The sequence below is a fragment of the Eurosta solidaginis genome, chromosome 4 (genome assembly GCF_040869045.1).
Source record: "Eurosta solidaginis isolate ZX-2024a chromosome 4, ASM4086904v1, whole genome shotgun sequence".
NCBI lineage: Eukaryota > Metazoa > Arthropoda > Insecta > Diptera > Tephritidae > Eurosta > Eurosta solidaginis.
The window spans coordinates 152,102,301-152,124,675 of NC_090322.1; the positions used below are offsets into that span (position 1 = coordinate 152,102,301).

Below are 22,375 nucleotides of genomic sequence, written 5' to 3' on the forward strand. Positions count from 1 at the left end.
ATACAACTGTTGAAATGCGGATGTTTTATCGCAGGCTAAAACAAAAAACCTTCGAGTTTTCGGTAAAAATTGGGATTTTGTCAAACTTCCAGGCTCTTTAGCCACGGGAAGGCGAATTCCGATTGAGCTGAAACTTTTACAATTGCATTTTTATATCTAATAGAACACTTCTAGAAGGGATCACATACAAATTTCGGGGGGGGGGGGGGGGGTAACTACCCTGTATTGAAAAACCACCCTAATGTACATCAATACACCTTCTAAATATGTGTGTAGCGTACACCCTGCAGTGAAACACCTAACTAGCCCGAAAGCACACTGGTTTACAAATGAAACCTTTTGATTGATATAAATTAGTCTGAAACAAGTCAATCCTGCACCAAGTAAGAGTCAGACTTTTGGCTAAAGCTGGAGTATTCAGGATTCGAATCGATTTCCCATGTGCGCTGAGTCTTTATCCACTTTGCCCATTTTGAACACTAACCATATATGTATGAAGTAGCTTTTTTGTGAAAATTTTTCAATTTCTAGACCAATGTTTTTTCCTTCGAAACCTCGCAGTTGCCCCTACTAACTAGATTTTTCATCAAAGAAAATGTCGTTAAGCAGAGATTAACCGCATATTGAAGAACATCGCCTTGACGCGAACAGCGACGTGAGGCCCGATCTCAGCAGTGAACTACAATGATTGAGGGCGAGGTATCTTTCAAACCAATAACATTTTGAGTTGCCCTAATTGTGATATGCGCTATAAGCTTCTATTGTTCTCCTGCTTTGCCATCGGCGCCGGGGGCCACAAACAATAACAGCTTAAGTTCTATACACTTTTACTTGGTACTTAGGCGAGTACACGGTATGAAAACAGAATAAATGGTATTTGGTATCTGTTTCGAAATTTCGGAAAGGTTGAAGAGGTCACAGCCATTACAAAGAAAAGTTTAAATTCTCTATATATCCGCAAGTATTTGAAGCAGCTTTCCAAAATTTGGCATGGAGTGAGGTGGGAGAGGTAGAGGACATGAAAGTGCAAGTAGGAGTTGAAGAAGAAGTGGAAGAGGGAGAAGGTAGTAAAAAAAAGAGGAGGAAGGACTATTTTTTCCTTCACATTAGGTTGGTTTCATGTTTGTTCTTAGATTTCAGTACAAAATCTTGGACCTTCGTAATCGAGATTCGAGTAACTTTCCGTTGAGTGAGAGTCTTGAAACTTGAAACATACTAAAACCTTGTATTGGTAGGAGTGGGAGTAGGGGGGGAGTGTGAGAGTCGTAGTCGGCATGGAAGTGGAAGTGGATGTGGAAGTTAGGTGGAGACTGGTAGTGGTGGGAGTTGGAGTTGGAGAAGAGGTGGATGTGGAGAGTGGGGCAGTGATAGAGGGAGAGAAAAAGTGGAAGGGAAGGCAGAGCGACTCGGAGTGAAGAGGGAGTGAATAATTAAGTGGGAGTTGAAGTAGGGGGTGAGAATTGATTGCGATTGGGAGTGAGAGTGGGAGTGTGAGTGTGTGTGAAAATGAGAATGGGAAGTGGCGAGAAATGGGAGTAAGTGAAGTAATTTAAGACGGAGACAGGGAATTTAATAAGAGTGAAAGAAAAAAGGGAATAAACAACGTGAAATGATTTGTAAATACCTGAAATCCACAGTTTAGGCAAAAAGAACTACGTCGGACCCGAAGCAATCAAAAACTCAGCTTAGTTTTTTTTGTTTTGCATATTTATTTTAAAACCCACGGTTAAAAGCTATTACTTATGTAGATATAATTAACATAAGTTATAAATGAAGATATTATTTAAGTCAAAAGCAGCTTTTAGAGCTTTATTTAGATATGCATAATTATAAAAATTATATCATAAAACAAAACAGTATTGATAAGAGCTCATTTTACTATCGAATACGCAACACTATTTATTCACTCCTCACATTTACCACACTGGTTATCAAGCTGCATATAATTCAAGGAAGTGTTTATACCAAACGGTTCTTTATCGTTGACTTCCAATATAAATATTCCTTTCACATCATTAGTCAATGCATAGCCCATTGGATACTCTTTGCCCATACAACGTCCTTGTTGCAAATGCAACAATGAATCACAACGTTTCGATAGAAAGTTTTGCTCATTTCCAGGATAAACCGATTCCATGTAATATTGCCAAGAGCGTTGGTGTGAACAAGTTATATCCTTACAACCATTTTGCATGGCAAAATGGCCGCCTACATAAAAATCTGCATCACCCGTATGATCATATTGACCAGCTATACCAGGATTTGTATGAATTATGTCAACATAATCCGCGTCACTTGACGACAATGTAGTTGATTGCTGTTCATAATTGAAACATGGTCCAGCCGGATCAAAACCAGTGACACGTGGAATTTTTTCGCCAGTCAATTTTGTAAAATGTCTTGCTATCTCACCAACAATTTGTGCACCCAAACTATGACCCATCAAATGAAAATTTTCCAATGGCACAACTTTTGTTAAATCAACCAATGCGTTGGCGATATTTTTGCCGATTATATGTGTATTAAACGTTAACCAAGTGTAAAGTGTTTGTATATAAGGACCGACAACGATGCTCTAAAAAAACGGGGAAAGATAAATTTTATGAGTGTCGGTTTTACATTGCATTTTTAAGTAAGTTTAAACTTTCCACTTTGCCATCAATGATTGCGACCTAATTTGATCACTTTTATTTCGATTGTATAATTTGAAATTTGCCGTCAAATTACAATTGTCGATTGTATTTGAATAATTTATATTGATTAGAAAAATTACTTTGAAATCTATTGACAATCATTATTGTCAATCAAGTTGATTGAAATCAATTCAGGGTGGTAGTCGACACCAACTACTACTAACGCCAGCGGGTAAAGTGGCTTAGAATATTCCCCCGCAGTTATGCCTATCGTAAGAAGCCAAATACCCAAATGATTCAGGGGTTGCCAGAGCAATTTATAGCTTTCCTAACTGTCAACCACACCTACGGTGGCGAACCCTATTTCTTTAATAGCTCTGGCGACCCCAAATTCCTCATGGAAATTAAATCGTTCTCGAAATGGTTGGGATTGTGCCTTAATGGCGCTTGTTAGCAGAAGGTACCGGCTATATATACGGCAAATGACCATCAACATGGATAACACTCCACAAAAGCTTCGGGGAGCATTTTTATCGCTACAACAACAACTACTATGATAACACTGGCTCTAAGTATATAAGGTGGTCTGACCACGCCCATAAACGCATATATGTATGTGTCGAATCCCTTTTTGGTCCGTTTAATTCGAACCGGTGGCGGCCGCCGTGGTATGATGGTAGCGTGCTCCACCTACCACACCGAAGATCCTGAGCTCACACCGCGGACAAAGCAACATCAAAATTTTATAGATAAATTTTCTAAATTAAAAGAGCATTTTTTTAAGCGGGGCAGCCGTGTTTGGCAAGCACTACGAGTGTATTTCTGCCATGAAAAGCTTCTCAGAGAAAACTTATTTGCCTTCCAGATGCCGTTCGGAATCAGCAAAAAACGAGTAGGTCCCGGCCCGCCAATTTGTAGGTAAAATTAAAAGGAGCACGACGCAAATCAGAAGAGAAGCTCGGTCTTAGTCTCCTCGTAGGCAAATCGTGCCAAGTGTTCTTTTTGTATCAATATTCGCTAGCACATGCTGTGCCGGTCCGGTAATAAGTGCATTTCAGGCCGAAGTGGATACCGTAACCAAAGTAGAAGAAATGTGGTAAAGAAAAGACGCATAAACTGGAAAAGAAGATAATAGCGTAGGGCTATTGGTAAACAAAAATTATGTCATATAACATTTTCAGGTCTGGAAGTGGCTAGTTCAGTAGACTTTAGAAAACATTTAGTACTTTCCACGAGGACGTAGGTATTTACTTGTTCTCATTTACCCCAGGAAGGTGTATGGCCCTGTCCGTGATAACGACGGCAAGTATCGAAAGGGGTTTAATAATGTGCTGTATGAGTTTTACGCAGATGTGGCGATAGTTCAACGAATAAAAACCCAAAGGCTTCGCGAGTGGACGAAGAAGCTACTGGTAAGAAAGTCTTTCAGTCGACACCGCAGCTTGAAAGCAGATTAGGAGTGTCAGGTGGAGGAAGACTTGAACTCCCTTGGTGTTCTCTGCTGTCGTTAGTTATCGTTAAACAGGGATAGCTGGCGAGAACTTTTACGAAACGGCCAAAATCGCTTAGGCGGTTAAGCGCCAATTGATGATGATGACGACTTATATAGTTATTTATTTTTGTAAATTTTACTCGAATTTTTCCAAAACGTTTTTCAGATTAGTTTGCATACCTTCTGTCACAAAATTCATAACAGTTTTTTCTTAAACATTTTAAAATAAAAAAATGTATTTAAATAACGAAATTTGGAAAATTTCTCACTACTATTTATTGGTTCTGTGCTGTATATATCAACCTTAAGACAGATGTCGCGATATGTTTGGAAGTCAAAACCTTATGACTCAGATTTGAATATTATATGTTTAAGAGAAAATAAAAATCTGCGAAATTTGTGACTTTGTCCCTTTTGATCCAGAAAATTCGGTACAAAAATTTCTAAAATTCGTTCCTTTTATTTTCTTTTTTTTGCTGTTTTCCTTCACTTTGCTTCATTATGGACGAATAGCTTCTCCCAAATGCTTAATTTAGAAAGAGTTTGAAAGCTTGTTTTGGTGAGCTGACAAAAATTATTTACTCTGAAAAACTGAATTGGCTTTATAAAGAAAGAACACGATATGAGATAATTGCATTACCAAAAAATTCGTATCGTTGCGACAGTTGTAGGCTTTCTCTAGACCTTCGAGCACATCGTCAGATTTATTTGCATTTGTAAGCCAACCAGAGGATGCAATCACCACACTCTTACTAATATCAAAATCAGAATCGTCCACAATAGTTGAAAGCTCCGAAATTGGAATTTGTTTTATTTTGCATTTCGTGCGTAATTGTAAAGCAATATTCTCAATGTGTGGCACATGATCCGAATCCGGTTTGATAGCGTTTTTTTGTAAAAGTGCTCCACCTGAAATAAAAAGTATTGTGGCGAATATTAGCATTTCTAACATCACTATGCTATTAGTAAATAATCACAACAAAAAAAAAAGCAAGCAGCCATACTTATGTACAAGGCAACGAAGAATATTCCACACACATAACCAGCAGCTCGAATCGAAGAGATTATTTCACGTACGCATATGTAATCAGCAGATAAGAGCGAAGAAAAAAAAAAAGAGAAGTTTCAGCTAAGAGCAGAAGCCGTTACTCACAAAACACAAACATATAGATACAAGAAAAGCATAAACTACAGATATGCATGTAAATAGCTAAATAACTAGGAACAATATTCTATAAAAGCATGCAATTACTGGCATATGCTGATGACATTGATATCATCGGCTTAAACACCCGCGCTGTTAGTTCTGCTTACTCCAAACTGGAAAAAGAAGCAGTAAAGATGGGTTTGATGGTGAACGAGGATAAAACGAAGTACCTGCTGTCATCGAGCAAAGAGTCAGCGCATACGCACCTTGGAAACCACGCTACTGTTGGCAGCCATAATTTCGAAATAGTAAAAGACTTCGTTTATTTGGGAACCAGCATCAATACTATCAACAACATCAGCACTGAAACCCAGCGAAAAATCAATCTTGCCAATAAATGCTACTTTGGACTAGGTAGGCAACTGAAAAGTAAAGTCCTCTCTCGGCGAACGAAAATCATACTCTACAAGTCACTTATCGTACCCGTCCTGCTATATGGGGCAGAAGCATGTACCATGACAACAGCAGATGACGCAACTTTGGGAGTGTTCGAGAGAAAAGTTCTTCGAAAGATCTATGGACCTCTATGCGTTGGCGATGGCGAGTACCGAAGAAGATTTAATGATGAGCTGTACGAGCTATACGCAGACATCAACATAGTCCAGCGAATTAAAACGCAGCGGCTGCGCTGGCTAGGCCATGTTATGCGAATGAAAGATCATGCTCCGGCCAAGAAAGTGTTTCTATCGGAACCCACCTATGGAAGCAGAGGTAGAGGGCGGCCCCTACTCCGTTGGAAGGACCAGGTGGAAAACGATTTAAACTCCCTTGGTGTGACCAATTGGCGCCGGTTGGCGGAGCGAAGGAGCGACTGGCGTTTAGACGGTTAAGCGCCAATTAAGGAAGTAAGTAAGTATGAAGAAGCTGTAAAATAATCAGGAATTCGCTGAAATTCATAACAATTGGTGCCAGAAGAGGAATTATTGAATAAAGTGCTAAGGACAATAAAGACATTGCCAAGTTGATTGAATTGAATATTCAACAACTGAAAAAGGAGTTGGATGCCCGTGGAGTGAATACATATTACTGGCAATAAACCCGAGCTACAAACACGACTAAGGGAAGCTATGAAATCGGAAAGAATCGACGTTGATGAACACACTTCTAATTCTGATGTGGAAGAGTCAGCGACTAACATGGAGTAGAAGATAGAGACTCCGAATCCATTCGCAAGTGTTAAAACTAACGCGATACTAGCAGTGCTAAAGCAAATGCCGTCACAAATATCAACCGATATGTCAGCACAGCTCGAAGTACAGGAGAAATGTATAACATCTCAACTGGAAAAATAGAATTTATATATGGCATCCCAACTGGAATCGCAGCAGAACCGCATAACATTCAAGATTGAAGCACACGAGGCACAAATATCCGAAATGTCGGCACAAATTTCACATAAGATATTTAAGAATTAATGAGCTTAACACCGGTAAATAATAATTGTTTTTCAATTACTACTTTTGTTTATTGAGAAAAACTGAAAGGAAGGAAACGTTTACTGGCATATTGCGATGGTACCATTTCGAAAACCGCAACGTCATCATCGTCAAGCAATTTCGTGATGTTTTTATTGATTCCAATGGGTTTTATCGGGGATCGAACCACGGTTAAACTGCTGAAATCACAAGCGCCTAACCATTGGGTTATTGTGTTGCATTTGCTTTCTTTGCTAATTTCAGTGTCATCCCATTTTCACGCTATCGCACAATTTGACACATTCTGTCTTTACATTAATTTGTACTAGGCGTGTATGTATTTATATGTTTGTATGCTTAATGGAGTGTTCACTTAAGATATTTTAAGGGGACTAACACTGTTTCAGGGAGTAATCCAAAGTTAAAAACACCACGGTCCATTCCTTTCCAAGGATATAAACTTCAATTTGAGAAGATCTTAGCAGTCAACAACTGGAATGCTGAAGATAAAGTTGCTGCACTGTTCGTGGCATTGGATGGGCCTGCAGCTGAAATCTTACGGACAAATTGAGTTGCAAAACCCCTACCAAAAAGCGAATGAGACATTGCGAGAATTTGCGTCGGATGTCGAGAGGCTGACCCATTTGGCAAAGGTGGGCGTACCCGTGGAATACATCGAGAGGGTGAAAATTCAGAGCCTTCGAAATGGAATTCGCGGAAACGGTATCACATGATTGACTCAGGAAACTGCCTAACTATTGAGTAAATCAGCATACAAAAGCTCATCGTGTGGAAGCAGAAAGGCCAGCCTGGGTTGACACAATTTTGGATCGCCGAACAGAAATATGCCGGAATTATCAAATGTTTAAAGTGCGGAAATCTAGGTTACATTGCACGTCATTGCAGCACCGATTCTAGTAGTTCCAACTTTGCTGATCGTAAACGCAAAGCTGAGGTAGATGAGCAGATTTCCAGACCCACTCAACCGTTAAACTAAAGCGGGCCAGCCGTAATGGTCGAGAGCTGGCCCCCGCAATTAAGTGCCCCATAATCTGTGTCTCGCAAATTGGAAGAAGGTCTAGCAATCTTACTGTCGGAGGATTTGTTGACGGAAATGAACGTTAACTGAATGTAGATACAGGCGCATCTCATTCCATCATTTGATCTAATTTATCAACAAGGAGATAGGACCATTGCACGAAGCAAGATTGTGCACGGCTACTGGCGAGGATGCCCAGGTCCTGGGAAAAGTATCATGTGAAGTTGTTGTTGTTGTTGTAGCAGTGCTTCGCCCCATATAATAGGTGCGACCAAGGACGCAACAAATTAAATGAGGTTAAACTGAAATGACAGCACCTTGTCTGGAAAAATCCCTAGTCGCTCCAGTATATAGAACCGGCTGCCTTGGGAAGCGTATCATGTGAAGTCGCAATCGGGAATGTCACGGTATTGCACAATTTTATAGTCACAGAGGTTCTTGATGAAATCACAATTGAAGTGGACTTCTTAATTGACCAAGGCATCAAGAACGACATGCAAAGCAAGAAAATGCGATATAAGAACATGAATGTGCCACTTAATTTCGACTACGAGAAAGGCTACAGCAGCAAACTTGTGCTGCTGGAGGAGAGTCAGCAAATACCACCAAAATCGGAGGCGGTCATCTGGCAAAGGTTGTGGGAGATTATGGGACAAACAAATTTTGGGTTGCTAGGTTAGGTTAGTTTGAACTGGCCAGTCCAAGAGGACCTCACATAGACTGAATGAGTCCGTAGTGGTACCAGAAGTTTGTTTTAACGATCAAACTGAAACACCCTATCAAAAACGTCCTCTTGGCAAATACTAGAAGCTTCCTAGGACTTAAGCCACTAGCTGCTTCTAGATCTGACAGCTGTATCACTCCTAATAGCTGGAGTCTTAGCCTGGCAAGCGCATGGCACGAGCACAGAACGTGCTCGATCATTTCCTCCTCCAGCCCGCTTTTCCCACATCTGCTATCACTGACCAAGCTTAATTTTAAAGGCATGTGACGCCAGAAGATAGTGTCCAGTCAGAATACCCGTCACGAGTCTACAGTCCTCTCTTTTTAATTATAGAAACAACTTTGTTAGTTGAAAGTTGTAGAGACAGCGAATAAATCAACACCAAATATAGTTTTAGGAATAACCCTGGCGGACGTATCCTGGCGGACGTATTCTGGTAAGAGTAATCAATGAGTTCAAATAACCACTCAAACTTGCCAAAGAATATTATGAATATTTCAAGAAGCTGAAGTAGTGATTAACAGCCCCAGGAAAACGTTTCAACTAGCAAGATTGGTCTTTCAAATCACATCACTAGAGGGGGCTAGAGGAAGACAATCAGAGTAGGGATGGGTTAAAACTAGGCCACACCAACGTTGTGAAACATCAAATTGACATTGGATAGTGTTCCACTGGTCAAGCGGGAAGTTGTGAATCAAATCATAAAAGAAATGAGCGACAGCGGCGTCACCGAATGATCAGCTATTCATGGAGATCACCGGTAGTACTTATGAAAAGGAAGGATGGAAATATGAGGTTTTGCGTAGACTACCGGAAGTTGAACGACGCCACGAAGAAGAATAGATACCCATTGTCAAGAATTGACGACACTATGGACTCGCTATCTGGTACCAAATAGTTTTCCATGTTGGACTTGAAAAGTGGCTACTGGCGAATGCAGCTGAAGGAGGAAGACAAAGAGAAAACAGCCTTCAGTGTCGGATATGGGCTTTGGCAATTTACGGTGATGCCCTTTGGACTTTTTAATGCACTAGCTACCTTTGAGACTCATGGATCAGGTATTGAAACGACTACATTGGAAAACATGCTTGGTGTACCTAGACGATATCATCATATTGGGAAAGAACTTTGATGCATATGATAAAAGAGCTTGGAAGAAGTTTTCCAGAGAATAGCTGGCGCTGGTCTGAAACTAAGTTCCAAAAAGTGTGCACTGTTTAAAAAGGAAGGACAGATCACGCAACATTGACATGGCTCCTGCAGTTCCATAATCCAGAAGGTCAGTTGGCATGCTGGATGGAGGGACTACAAAGCTATGACTTTTCCATTGAGCATCGAAAAGATAGTACCCATGGGAATGCTGATGCAATGTCTCGAAGGCCATATAGTTTGGAATGCAAACATTGATCAAAAGCTGAGGCTAAAGAAGACATTATAGATTTCGGGCTAATGGCAATAACAGACACGAATTAATGGGACAAGGAACAACTAAGGAAGTGTCAGCTAGAAGATACAGATCTTTCACATGTTATGCAAGGGCTCGAACGAAACGAAAGACCAAATAGAGAGGAGATGTCAACAGAGAGTCCTATTGCGAAGTCATATTGGGCACAATGGAACAGTTTACAATTGATATCCGGTTGCCTGCATTGAATACGGGAGACTGAGGATGGTCAATGTAAGGTAAAACTGATAGTTGTTCTAAGGAAAAGGATTCCTAATGTTCTTAGTGAGCTACATAGCGGTCCAAATGGAGGTCATCTTGGAATCACGAAGACGCTCGAGAAAATTAAGCAGAGATTCTACTGGGTTGGTTACCGTCGGTTACTGAGTGGATTGCCAACTGCGAGGTTTGCAGCAGAGCGAAAGGGCCCAAAACACGAATTCGTGGCCAGATGAAGCAATATATTTCAGGTACACTATTTAAAAGGTTCGGCATGGATGTCGCAGGTCCATTTTCTGCTAGCAAGCGCTGAAACAAATACGTACTGGTGGTTATGGATTATTTCAGCAAATGGCCGGAGGTATACCCAATTCCAAATCAGGAAGCGGAAACAGTAGCTAAAGTGTTTACAGACAATTGGGTCGCCAGATATGGTCTAGTAATGGAGCTTCATTCTGAGCAAGGGAGGAATTTTGCATCAGATGTGTTCCAAGAAATATGTAAGACATTGGGCATTCAGAAAACACGAAAAACTGCATTGCATCCTCAGTCCGATGGTATGGTGGAACGATTCAATAGAATCTAGAGGAGCACTTATGTAAGGAAAATAGTGGACAAGTTCCATACAGAGTGGGATACACACATAAAGAGTAGGATACACACGATCGGCAGTGCATGAAGCAGCGGGTCAAACTCCCGCAAAGGTAATTTTTGGCTATGACCTTCGACTACCAGCTGACTTGAAGTTTGGGATGAATGCCGATGCGGAAAGAAATGCCAAAAATTCCACTGTTGCCTTGGAGGAAAAAATGTGAGAATTACACGACTTTGTAAGACAACGAACAAGGTCTATGAGTGACAAACAAATATTTGGTGCTGTTATTCAACCCACAACGAAAAAAATGTTTGCCCCCGAAATTTCAGGGTAAGGCCCATATAAAGTTGTAAAACGGATTAATATGCTAATAGTCATGGCTTCCGTAATATAGGAAATTGCTCTGTCATAAAAGGGGCATATTTTTAAAACTTTTAGTTTTTTCTATTTCTTGTTTTAATTCAACTTGGGAAAGGAAATATAATTGACATAAAGTTCTTTTTTGCAAAGATATAGCTTATTTTATTCGTCTACGACTTCCTTAAAGATCGTTTATATAAAAGTGGACGTGGTCCTCAACCGATTTCGTTAATTTTTCTTCGAAGCATTCTTTATAATAAATGCAGGCTTAATTTTGTTATGACTGGTTTAACGGGGTTTGATTTATGTTTATAATACTTGTAAAATGGATTTTATAACAAGTGCGCGGTTTTCAAATCTGTATCAAGATTCTCAATATCAGTTCACACATCAAATTTTAACATTTTAGGTGTATTATTTACTAAATAATCACGATTTTTTGTGTTTTCCTAAATGTTATATATATTAAAAAAAGTGGGCGTGGTTGAAATGCGATTTCATTTATTTCCAATATCAATCTATTCTGGGTACAGATAAGCTCGTGTACCGAATTTGGTGGAGATATTTCAATACTAAATATTTTGGGAACCAGCATCAACACTAGCAACAACATCAGTTCTGAAATCCAGCGAAGGATAACCCTTGCCAATAAATGCTCGGCAAACGTTAATCATACTCTACAAGTCGCTTATCGTTCCCCTTCTGCTATATGGTGCAGAAGCATGGACCATGCATGACAACATTAGATGAAACCGCTCTGGGATTGTTCGAGAGAAAAGTTCTTCAAAAGATTTATGGACCTCTACGCGTTGGCGATGGCGAGTACCGAAGAAGACTTAACGATGAGCTGTACGAGCTATACGCAGACATCTACATAGTCCAGTGAATTAAAACGCAGCGGCTGCGCTGGCTAGGCCGCTTTATGCGAACGAAAGCTGACGCTTGGCGCCGGTTGGCAGAGAGAAGGAGCGACTGGCGCGGCTTGTTGGACGGCCATAACCGTTTAAACGGTGAAGCGCCAAATAAGTAAGTAAGTAATTTCAATATTTGCTCAAGTTATCGCGTTAACGTACGGACAGACGGACAGACATGGCTTAATCCTTCTGTTACGTTGAGGTCATTTGGTGACCTTTTTTGCTTTGTGTTTCTGACATCTCTTGATAATAGAAAAATTTTGGAATTTCCTTTCATGACTTTGTGTATTAAGCGAAACTCCTTCTCAAAATCCAAAAAAACAAGATTTAGCCTATTCCAATAACTGATAACACTGCGGAAAAATGTCCACTTTTCAAAATTTTCCAAGGAAATTTTTATCACATTAGATGTAATTTTGTATGCTGATTTCATAAATCTGTTATGGAAACGCATTTACATTGGAGCAGCAAAGAAGGCAGTCGGCATGATCTGGTGGTGCACAGTGGCTAGTCATGCCGGCTGGGCTGGGTTCTTGCCAACCTTGCTGTCCTGCGCCATAAACAGAAAAAAGGTCATATAATGCCTTTTAAAAAAAACTGACAAAAAGCGCAGAACGAATTCAAAACGCTTGAAATTCAAATCAAAACAACATCCGGCCGAACCGGATGTCACGGACAGACCATTAAAACATTCAAATTCAAAATGCAAAAAAAAACTCAAAAGAAAATCTAACGAACCGGAGGACATGGCCGGTTACTAACGCTGAAAATTAAAAGAAAAACAAGTAAGAACGGGACTGTCTTCGGCTGTGCCGAAGACTTCATACCTTTCATGAATGGGGCTGAACAATAATCTTATCCCGTTCGTAATCTCCGAATAATCGGATGTATAAGATAAGAAATATATAGTGAACAGATCTACATACCTTCACGATTTTTAAGATAAATATAAAATAAAAAATAGGTAGGTAATCTGTGTGAGGATGCAAAGCTTCACGTTTTTTGTGGTCTGCATGTAAAAACTATGGCTACGAATCACGTATTCCAAAGATATATGACGTAAACGTAACTATTTGATGAAATTTGATGAATCTTGAAGCTTCTAGCCGTAAAAACGGGTCCAATATGACAGTTTATATGAAGTATATAATATATATACCACCGATCTCTATGATTTTTTCAGACAACAATATATGCTATATACGAAAGCATTTTGTGAAATTTGAAGCTTCTAACTGTTAAAACGGGGCAGAAATTGCGCAAAGTTTCTTATCTAAACAATCGGTTGTATGAGATATATACTATATATACAACCGATCTCTATGATTTTTTCAGACGACAATATATGTTATATACGTAAGCAATCAGTGAAATTTGAAGCTTATAGCTGTTAAAATGGGGTAGAAATTGCGAAAAGTTTCTTATCTGAACAATCGGTTGTATGAGATATATACTATATATACAACCGATCTCTATAATTTTTTCAGACAACAATATATGCTATATAAGTAAATATTCGGTGAAATTTGAAGCTTCTAGCTGTTAAAATGGGGCTAAAATTTGCGAAATTATATATATATATACTATATATATATACTATATATACCACCATATATATACTATATATACCACCGATCTTTATGAGTTTTTCAGACAACAATATATGCTATATACGTAAGCATTCGCTGAAATTTGAAGCCTCTAGCTCTTAAAATAGGGCAGTAATTACGAAAAGTTCCTTATCTGAACAATCGGTTGTGGGGGATATATACTATATATACGACCGATCTCTTCAATTTTTTCAGGCAACAATATGTGCAATATACGAAAGTATATGGTGAAGTTTGAAGCTTCAATCTGTTAAATTGGGTAAGATATTACAAAAATCCTCTTTTTCTGAAAAATCGGTTGTATGGAGGATATATGCTATAGTGGTCCGATCCGGTCGGTTCCGACAAATGTCTAATCGGACACCCAAATACACCTGCTCACCAAATTTTATCAAGATATCTCAAAAATTGAGGGACTAGTTTGCATACAAACAGACAGACGGACAGACGGACAGACGGACATGGCTAAATCAAATCAGCTCTTCAACCTGATTATTTCGGTATACTTAATGGTGGGTCTATCTATTTTCCTTTAAGGACTTACAATTTTCGGTTTCGTAACGAAATTAATATACCATTTCATTTTCATGAAAGGTATAAAAAGCTGAAAAAGAAAAGGAAAACAACAAAAAGAGAGAAGGGCCGAATATATAGAGGGGCGCCGCGGGTGTTGTTGCGACGCCCGGTGCATTTACCCACCCTCAAATCCATGGCCACCGACGCACCTATTTTTCGGTGGCCCCTTACCTGTCCTACCTAGTGCCTTCTAAATAAGGATGAACGTCAACATTCCCATTACACACACTTTATTTATAATTCATTGCAATAAAACTTACTCAAAATGTATCTGGGTACATAGCGAATTAATACGAGGTGAACTTCTTAAGTCTAAAACTAACTAATGGTCAATCTTACAAAATCACGACCAAGGATGAGGACTCGTTCATCACTGAAAGTTAACTAGATTTTATATCTGATTCGCATCTCCGATTAACGCGGATAATATAAGAACTGAGTCTGTTTTGATTTTGCTTTTGCAAGATAATATTCCTTACAAACGTTCTGGCCTAAGACCTTAATTGATTACAACAATACGTATATACAGGGCAACGAGTGCAATACATCTAGATTTATACTAGGACTCATCCAAGTATCACAAAAAAAAATGTACAGCGAAGGAAAGAAATAAAATCTCCTAAACCAATCCCCTTTCCTTATTTTGTTTTCCTTAGCGGCAATAGTCGCACACTTTGCCGTTTTCAAATCCTTTTTACTATACCGAAAAGCTTTAGAAAAATGATCGCTCAGAAATCCTTTAGATTATTCGAATTAGCCGGATTGCTCGGACTATTCGATTAGGTTCGCTTCGAATATTTCAGAGTACGTATATTTGCACGTAACTTCGTTAAAACAGAGAACTGGAAAATTTTAAGGTAATTATTGAATCATTAGTACTTCAGGGGTAAGTATTAGTAACTATGGTTAGATATTAGTATTGGTGCATTAAATGCTACTAATTCTAGTTGAGTGTAATCGATACCTGTTTCGGTGTGGTAACTAGGAATGTGGTTTGTTGGGTTTCTCTGTTTATGACCGTGTTGTTTCGTGAAGAAGAATCAAACAAAAATTTTAGCACACCTTTCATATTTTATAATAAAGTCGCTACTAAATTCTAATTACCCTTCGCCTCTTCAATCTTGTATTAGTTAAAGATCGCTTAGTGGCTCTATTATCTGGGTTACCTTTCTCTACTCTCTTGGTTGTTCCTATCGCACTTCATAAAGTGTTATTTGTTATTTCAAAATTCCTACTGTTTATACGCTAAAACGTATCCCAAAGATGCTGACTTGATGATGTGCAAAATATATGTGCCTAATACGTGTACACGACAATAGGCCTAATATTTTATTGCTATTCCCACAATGACAATCCGCACCCTTATTTACCTAAATAACTAATCATATATATTAAGGCTAGGTATGTGTGTTGTATGTTTATAAATCTATTGCGAGCTACGTAATTCTACATATGTATTTACGATGATGCCTTCATTGGCCACTCTCTAATCTATATTATGGATAATAAGTAAATATGTATATATATATATATACGTATACATTTTGCCTATATCCTAAGATAAATTTAATTAACAAATTTTGTTTCATTTTCCTTCTTTTCTTGGTTTAATTAGGAGCTTTAAAAGCATGATTAAATTAATTAAATGACCGAACGGTTTACTGACTACCTTTGTAATTGAAATTCTTAAATAAATCGTATATGCATTATGCAACTATAATTTTGTGTTTTTTTTTTTTGTTTTTGGTTTTTGTTAATGTTGAACTTAAAGTAAAGGGAAACAAAGGACAGTAAGTAAGCAGTTCGTCAAAATGTACTTCATGGGTTTTATTTGACGAAACTATGGTCCAGATATTTTGATTATGAATTGTAGTCCATTATAAATTATAGTCAATTTGATTAGGTAATCATATATTCCTACTCTAAAGTAGAAGTACTATTTGAACATCGTTCAGCAAATTTTCTCTTTTTTCTTTTTCCAAGTAGTGCTGAATTACATATATTAGTTTATATTCTTACTTATATAGCTGCTAGTTGCTATTAATTTGATGGTGATAACCACCCTTGATATTATTAAGGCTTGAGTAAAACTGGTTAATAAAACATATCTGCTTGAAAAAAAAGTAAACTACCAAATTTAAACATGAAAATTCCTAGCTTAGAAAATTGTAGTTGTCCGCTTTACGGAACGAACTCACCGCTTTAAATGTAGTTGTTGGTTGTCGTAGTCGGGATTTGCAGCAGGCCTATGTCAGTCGGCCCTGCTGTTGTTGTTGTTGCTGGTATTGTGGGCTGTGGTGCCGCCTGTTGTTGTTGTTGACAGTAGTGGCGCAGGCCTATGTTCGTTGCAACTGGTGGTGGTTGTACCGAAGATGGTGATTGCGCGTTGTAACGGTAGGCGCTGTTGGTGGTGCTTGGTGCGTTGTAATGGTTATGGTTGCACCGGCGATGGTGGTTGGCGCGTTTTGGTGGCGCTGTTGGTGGTGCTTGGTGCGTTGTAATGGTTATGGTTGCACCGGCGATGGTGGTTGGCGCGTTTTAGTGGCGCTGTAGTAGTGGTGCACGGTTTTGGTGGGCACGGTTGGTGGTCGTGCACTGTAATGGTTGTGGTTGCACCGGCGATGGTGGTTGGCGCGTTTTTGTGGCGCTGTAGTAGTAGTGGTGCACGGTTTTGATGGGCACGGTTGGTGGTCGTGCACTGTAATGGTTGTGGCTGCACCGGCGATGGTAATTGGCGCGCTTGGTTGTTATAAGGACGGCTGGCGGACGTGAATTAGCGCTGGCGGGTCTGCCAAATATTGCCGGGCGTTACAGCGCTGCTTATGGGTTACCAATTGCTTATCAATTGCATAGAATCGTGTCGGCTAACATGCGCACTTGTCGGCAAATTGTGAGGAGAACGACGACGAGGTGCTGGCTGATGTATTCCCAACTTTTTTACCACGTTGCCGCCTGAAATGTGGGTGCGGTGCTACCTCTCGTTGTTAATTTAGTGGTGATGTGGTTAGGGGCGTCATTGCTGCTGGTACGAATGCAACCCCTACTTTCCGCAGAATTTAAACGCTTTTCGGGGCATTAAACGCTTTGGCTAATAGGCCTTGCTCGAATTGTCGTTGTTGCCAATATGTCAAGTGGTCCCTCGCATACGAACTCCACGTGCCAATCAGGACAAAAAATAATTAAAAGCACATAAATCGTCCGCGTGCCAACCAGGACCAGAAAGAATTAAAAACACTCAAATCACTAAACGCCACTATGAATTGGTAATCCTCTTTCCGCGTGCCAACCAGCAAAAGGAAGCATTAAAAGCACACAAATCGCTAAGCCACTATAGATCTGTAATCCTCAGTTGATCCGCGTGCGAACCAGGAAGAAAAAAATATTCAAAGCACACCAATCGCTAAGCCACTATAAATTCGTTAATTCTTGTCTGACTTACTCCGTCCGCTGCCAACCAGAAAAAGGAAGGAAGAAAGATTTTTCGATCTGCGGAAACTCGTGGTTTTTTCTTTCTTTTGCTAGTGATCGCCGAATTTTTCTTTCTTTGTTTCGATACTTTTGTATCGCAACTTTCGCCCCATCACCAGTCACTAGGTGTGTTCGCACGAAAACGCTCCCAAGTGGACCGTAACCGTAGACCATAACAGCAGACCGTAACAAACCTGTTTCACTTCGAAGACTTGACGATGAAGCGAACAGGAAACCGGATCCTTTGTGGGAAGCCACCGCCACGGGCCTCCGATGCCAATCAACGTGGGGCTCGACTCACCCCTGAGATAAGAGTCTGAAAGTCCTACTACGAAGCTAGCCGGGCAACATAGGTCCATCAAAAAAAAAAGGTTAAGTCAAGTTGGGAATTAATTATGTTTCCTAGTTTAAAAGGGCTTTGCGGCAATTAGACATTTGTTATGGAGAACTCGTCAAAACTCCGAAAGATGATTTCTAGTGGTTATCGGCCCCACAGAAAGGCAAAACTAAAAAAAGGTGTAGACATTTTGATATGGAGAACTCGTCCAAACTCCGAAAGGCTAGTCCGACCTAAGTGTGGACTGCCAGGGTGTTCACGGTCCTCGGTGAGTACGCGTGTGAACATCCTATGAGGTCAGTTCTCGGGGAGAATACTGGGCGAGATGTCCCCGACCGCCAAAACGCCCAGACAAAAAAAGGGTCCAATTGGTAGGTATATAAAAGAAAAATCGAATTGTAGTTTGGCAGAAAACCCGTTCTGGTTGGTTTATTGTGGACGAATATCCGAAGCGTGGAAGCCACCTATCAATTTCCCGTTTAGGTCCTCGAGATCATACAGGGCATTGCCTATTTTTCGGAGCACGCGACACTTCAGGTATTTTGGTAGGAATTTGGCGTTAAGTTACTTAAGGCCAAGTTTTTCCTGCAAACTGCTTGGCCTTCCTTGTAGTTGACTTGCCTAGAGCGCTTGTTATAAGTGTTTATCCCCCTATCCTTGGCCTGATCTAAATTTCTACGGATCTGCTTGCGAATATTAGTCAACTTGTCCGTTCTGCTCACTATCGTAACCTGGTCTTCCCTAAGGCTGCCGAGTTTCTCTAATATACTGTATGCTGAGGCATGTTGGACCATATTTTGGCCGTATAATGCAAAGTATGGAGAGCACTGAATCGCCGCATGAAAATCACTTCTCAAAACAGATACAATCTCGGGTATATGCTTATCCCAATCGGTATGGTCAGGTTTATCTTTCAGGAAAATCCTAATCTTGGAAACAATTTCTCTATTAACGCGTTCGGGTGCGTTCGCTTGAGGAGAATATAACCCCGTCCTCACGTGCGTCACCTCGTAATTTGCAAAAAATTGGTTCATTTCCTTCGAGATAAACTGCTTACCATTGTCACTATGAATAAATTCAGGGACTCCTACAGCCGGAAAAATTTCTGAAGCGAAGTAATTTATAACGTTAACAGTGGTGGCTCTCTGCATGGGTTTTAGCCAAACGTATTTTTTTACAGATGGTCTAGTACTATAAAAAGAAATTGATTGCGCCGCTTAGATCTCGGATACGGCCCTAGAAAGTCGCAATATAACCGCTTAAATGGCCTTTCGGATTCAAAGGTACTTCCTATAGGTGGTCCCGACTGTCGGTTAGTAGGTTTTACCGATTTGCAGGTATCACAACGCTGGACGTAATCCCTGACGTCCTTAGCCTGCTGCGGCCAGAAGTATTTCTGCCTAACGCGTTCTAAGGTTTTCTGCCATCCGCCATGGTAACTCCGGTTAGCGTAATGTGCTAGTCTCACTGCTTCCTGAGTAAACCCTTTCGGCAACCATAATCCCCACAGCGAGTCTTCTTCCCCTTCCATTCCCTTACGAAATTTAACTCGTTTGAAAATTACCCCGTCCACCACTCGTAAATCCGGAATCGATTCCTCATTTTCGGTGACGGTCCGAATCAAGTCTAAATATTCGTTACTGCTAAATTCGGGAGAGACTAAATCTATTTCCCCGGGTGTGGTAGTGAAAGTTAACTCATCGGCATCAAACCGCGACAGCGCATCTGGTACTACATTCAGGGTGCCCTTACGATGTTCCGTTTTAAAGTCGTATCTTTGCAGTAAGAGCGACCACCTCGCCAACCTCCCGCTCAAGCCCTTTTGTGTCATTAACCACTTGAGACTGGAGTGGTCCGTGATAATCCGAAACGGTAATCCCTCAACATAGGGTCGGAAGCGCTTCACGCTGATTATGGCGGCGAGACATTCCAGCTCTGTTACCGTATAATTGCTCTGAGCATTATTCAGCTTTTTCGACACGAACGCGATTGGGTGCTCAGCGCCCTCATCATCGACCTGGAATAACACTCCGCCAACACCTATTTTGGAAGCGTCGCATTGTAATACAAATTCCTTGGAAAAGTCTGGTTCGGCCAAGACAGGAGCGGAACTCAAAGCTACTTTTGGTTTTTCGAAGGCCTCTATAGCTTCAGGGATAAGCTTGAACGGGCCTGCGGACTTACGGAGACAGTCGGTCAAGGGATCTGCCAAGTCAGCGAAATTGGTAATAAACGCCCTGTACCAATTCGCTATGCCCACAAACCTACGCACCTGCCCAGGGGATTTAGGGATCGGAAAGTTTTGCATTGCTTCTATTTTTCCCGGATCCACTTTCAAACACCCGCTGCCTATCAAGTATCCTAAGTAGCGTATTTCCTTCTGACAAAATTTACTTTTTTTCACGTTTATTGTCAGCCCTGCGTCTCTCAAACATTGGGCCACTTCCGCTAGCAATTTCAGGTGGTCTTCAAAATTAGTGCTACATACCATCACGTCGTCCAGGTAGACAAAGACGTTCTTTCGCAGACGCGAAGGGATTGCCTTGTACATCAGCCTACTCATAGTCTGCGGTTCATTGCACAGGCCAAATGGCATTACTTTGAAGTGGTACAGAGGCCTCCCCAGAACTGCGAATGCTGTTTTTTTCTTAGAGGACTCTGTCAATTTGATCTGAAAGAACGCGTCCTTCAGATCAATGCCACTAATAAAATGCGTATCTTTCAGTCTGCTCAATAAGCCGTTGATATGAGGCAGGGGGTACGAGTCTTTCTTAGTCACCGCGTTGACCTTCCGGGAATCTATGCACAGCCTAACTTTACCTGGTTTCCGGACCAGTACTACAGGACTACACCACGGGGAGTTTGATTCTTCTATAACTCCTAATTCGAGTAACCTGTCTAGTTCGCTGAAAGCTTCGGCTTGCCTCGGTGGCGAAAGAGGGAAATGTTTGCTTTTTATGGGAACGGCATCACCGGTGTCGATGTGATGCTCCACTAGTTTAGTTTGTTCTAGGCCTAACTTCTCGTACGAAGGAAACGTCTCGATGACCTTTTGTAATTCTAACTTCCGGGCTGGTGACAATTCATGGAGGTTAAGTTCTTCTTCCTTTTCAGGTCTAATCTCTATGCACTCTGCACTTGGGAATATTTCGGGAGCTAACGCAAATGCTCTCCAAAAATCTACCCCGAAGTACGCTTCTTGAAGCAGTGAGGGAACAAGGTAAAAACGAATAACCTTTGTGATATTTTTGAAGGTGACCGGTAGAGATACTGAGCCTAAAATTTTTTGTTTGTTGCCGCCCGCGGTGTATACGAACGCATGTAAGGGCTGATAATCGAAGCCGTTGTCCTCTAGGAATTCTAATCCATTTTTCCCTAAGATGGAGACGTTGGCTCCCGAGTCCAAAAACCCTACGAGAAAACTATCCTTAATCTTAGCCTTTACGAGGGGCCTTTCATCCTCTGTAAGCGTTAACGTGGTGGCTTGCAGTAATCTACGCTCCTGTACTCTCCTGTGGTATCTCTTCCTGCACTTCAAAATATTGTCCGATACCGGGGATTGTTCAAACCTATGTTCCCTTTCTTCTAGGTTTGGTGAAAATTGCGTTTGGCACGCGACATCCCTATGCTGGCGTTGCAGAATCTTGATTGGCTCGCCCATCGCGGATGAGGACGCTTGACTCTAGGATTCTGAACTATTCGAATTGTCCGTGCTGTCAGGGTAGGTTATTATTACGTTTGAGGGTTCTTCTGCCAGGGTACTACTGCACCTCGGAAGCTCACCACCTCCACCTTGGTGGTGCTTGTGCGTTGTAATGGTTATGGTTGCACCGGCGATGGTGGTTGGCGCGTTTTGGTGGCGCTGTAGTAGTAGTGGTGCACGGTTTTGGTGGGCACGGTTGGTGGTCGTGCACTGTAATGGTTGTGGTTGCACCGGCGGTGGTAATTGGCGCGTTTGGTTGTTATAAGGACGGCTGGCGGACGTGAATTAGAGCTGGCGGGTCTGCCAAATATTGCCGGGCGTTACAGCGCTGCTTATGGGTTACCAATTGCTTATCAATTGCATAGAATCGTGTCGGCTACCATGCGCACTTGTCGGCAAATTGTGAGGAGAACGACGACGAGGTGCCGGTTGCTGTATTCCCAACTTTTTTACCACGTTGCCGCCTGAAATGTGGGTGCGGTGCTACCTCTCGTTGTTAACTTAGTGGTGATGTGGTAAGGGGCGCCGTTGCTGCTGGTACGAATGCAACCCCTACTTTCCGCAGAATTTAAACGCTTTTCGGGGCATTAAACGCTTTGGCTAATAGGCCTTGCTCGAATTGTCGTTGTTGCCAATATG

At 41.0% G+C, this 22,375-nt stretch overlaps 1 protein-coding gene across 1 annotated transcript in view; it reads right to left on the reverse strand.

Moving 5' to 3' along the window:
* Positions 1-1,736: 1,736 nt before the first annotated feature.
* Positions 1,737-22,375, reverse strand: part of LOC137248252 (vitellogenin-2-like) — a 295,451-nt gene continuing 274,812 nt past the window's right edge. The window contains exons 3-4 of the mRNA XM_067779129.1: positions 4,766-5,034; positions 1,737-2,575 (exon numbers count right to left, since the gene is read on the reverse strand). Of these exons, the coding sequence (XP_067635230.1) occupies positions 1,904-2,575; positions 4,766-5,034 (941 nt within the window). The 3' untranslated portion in view covers positions 1,737-1,903. The remainder of the gene's footprint in view (positions 2,576-4,765; positions 5,035-22,375) is intronic.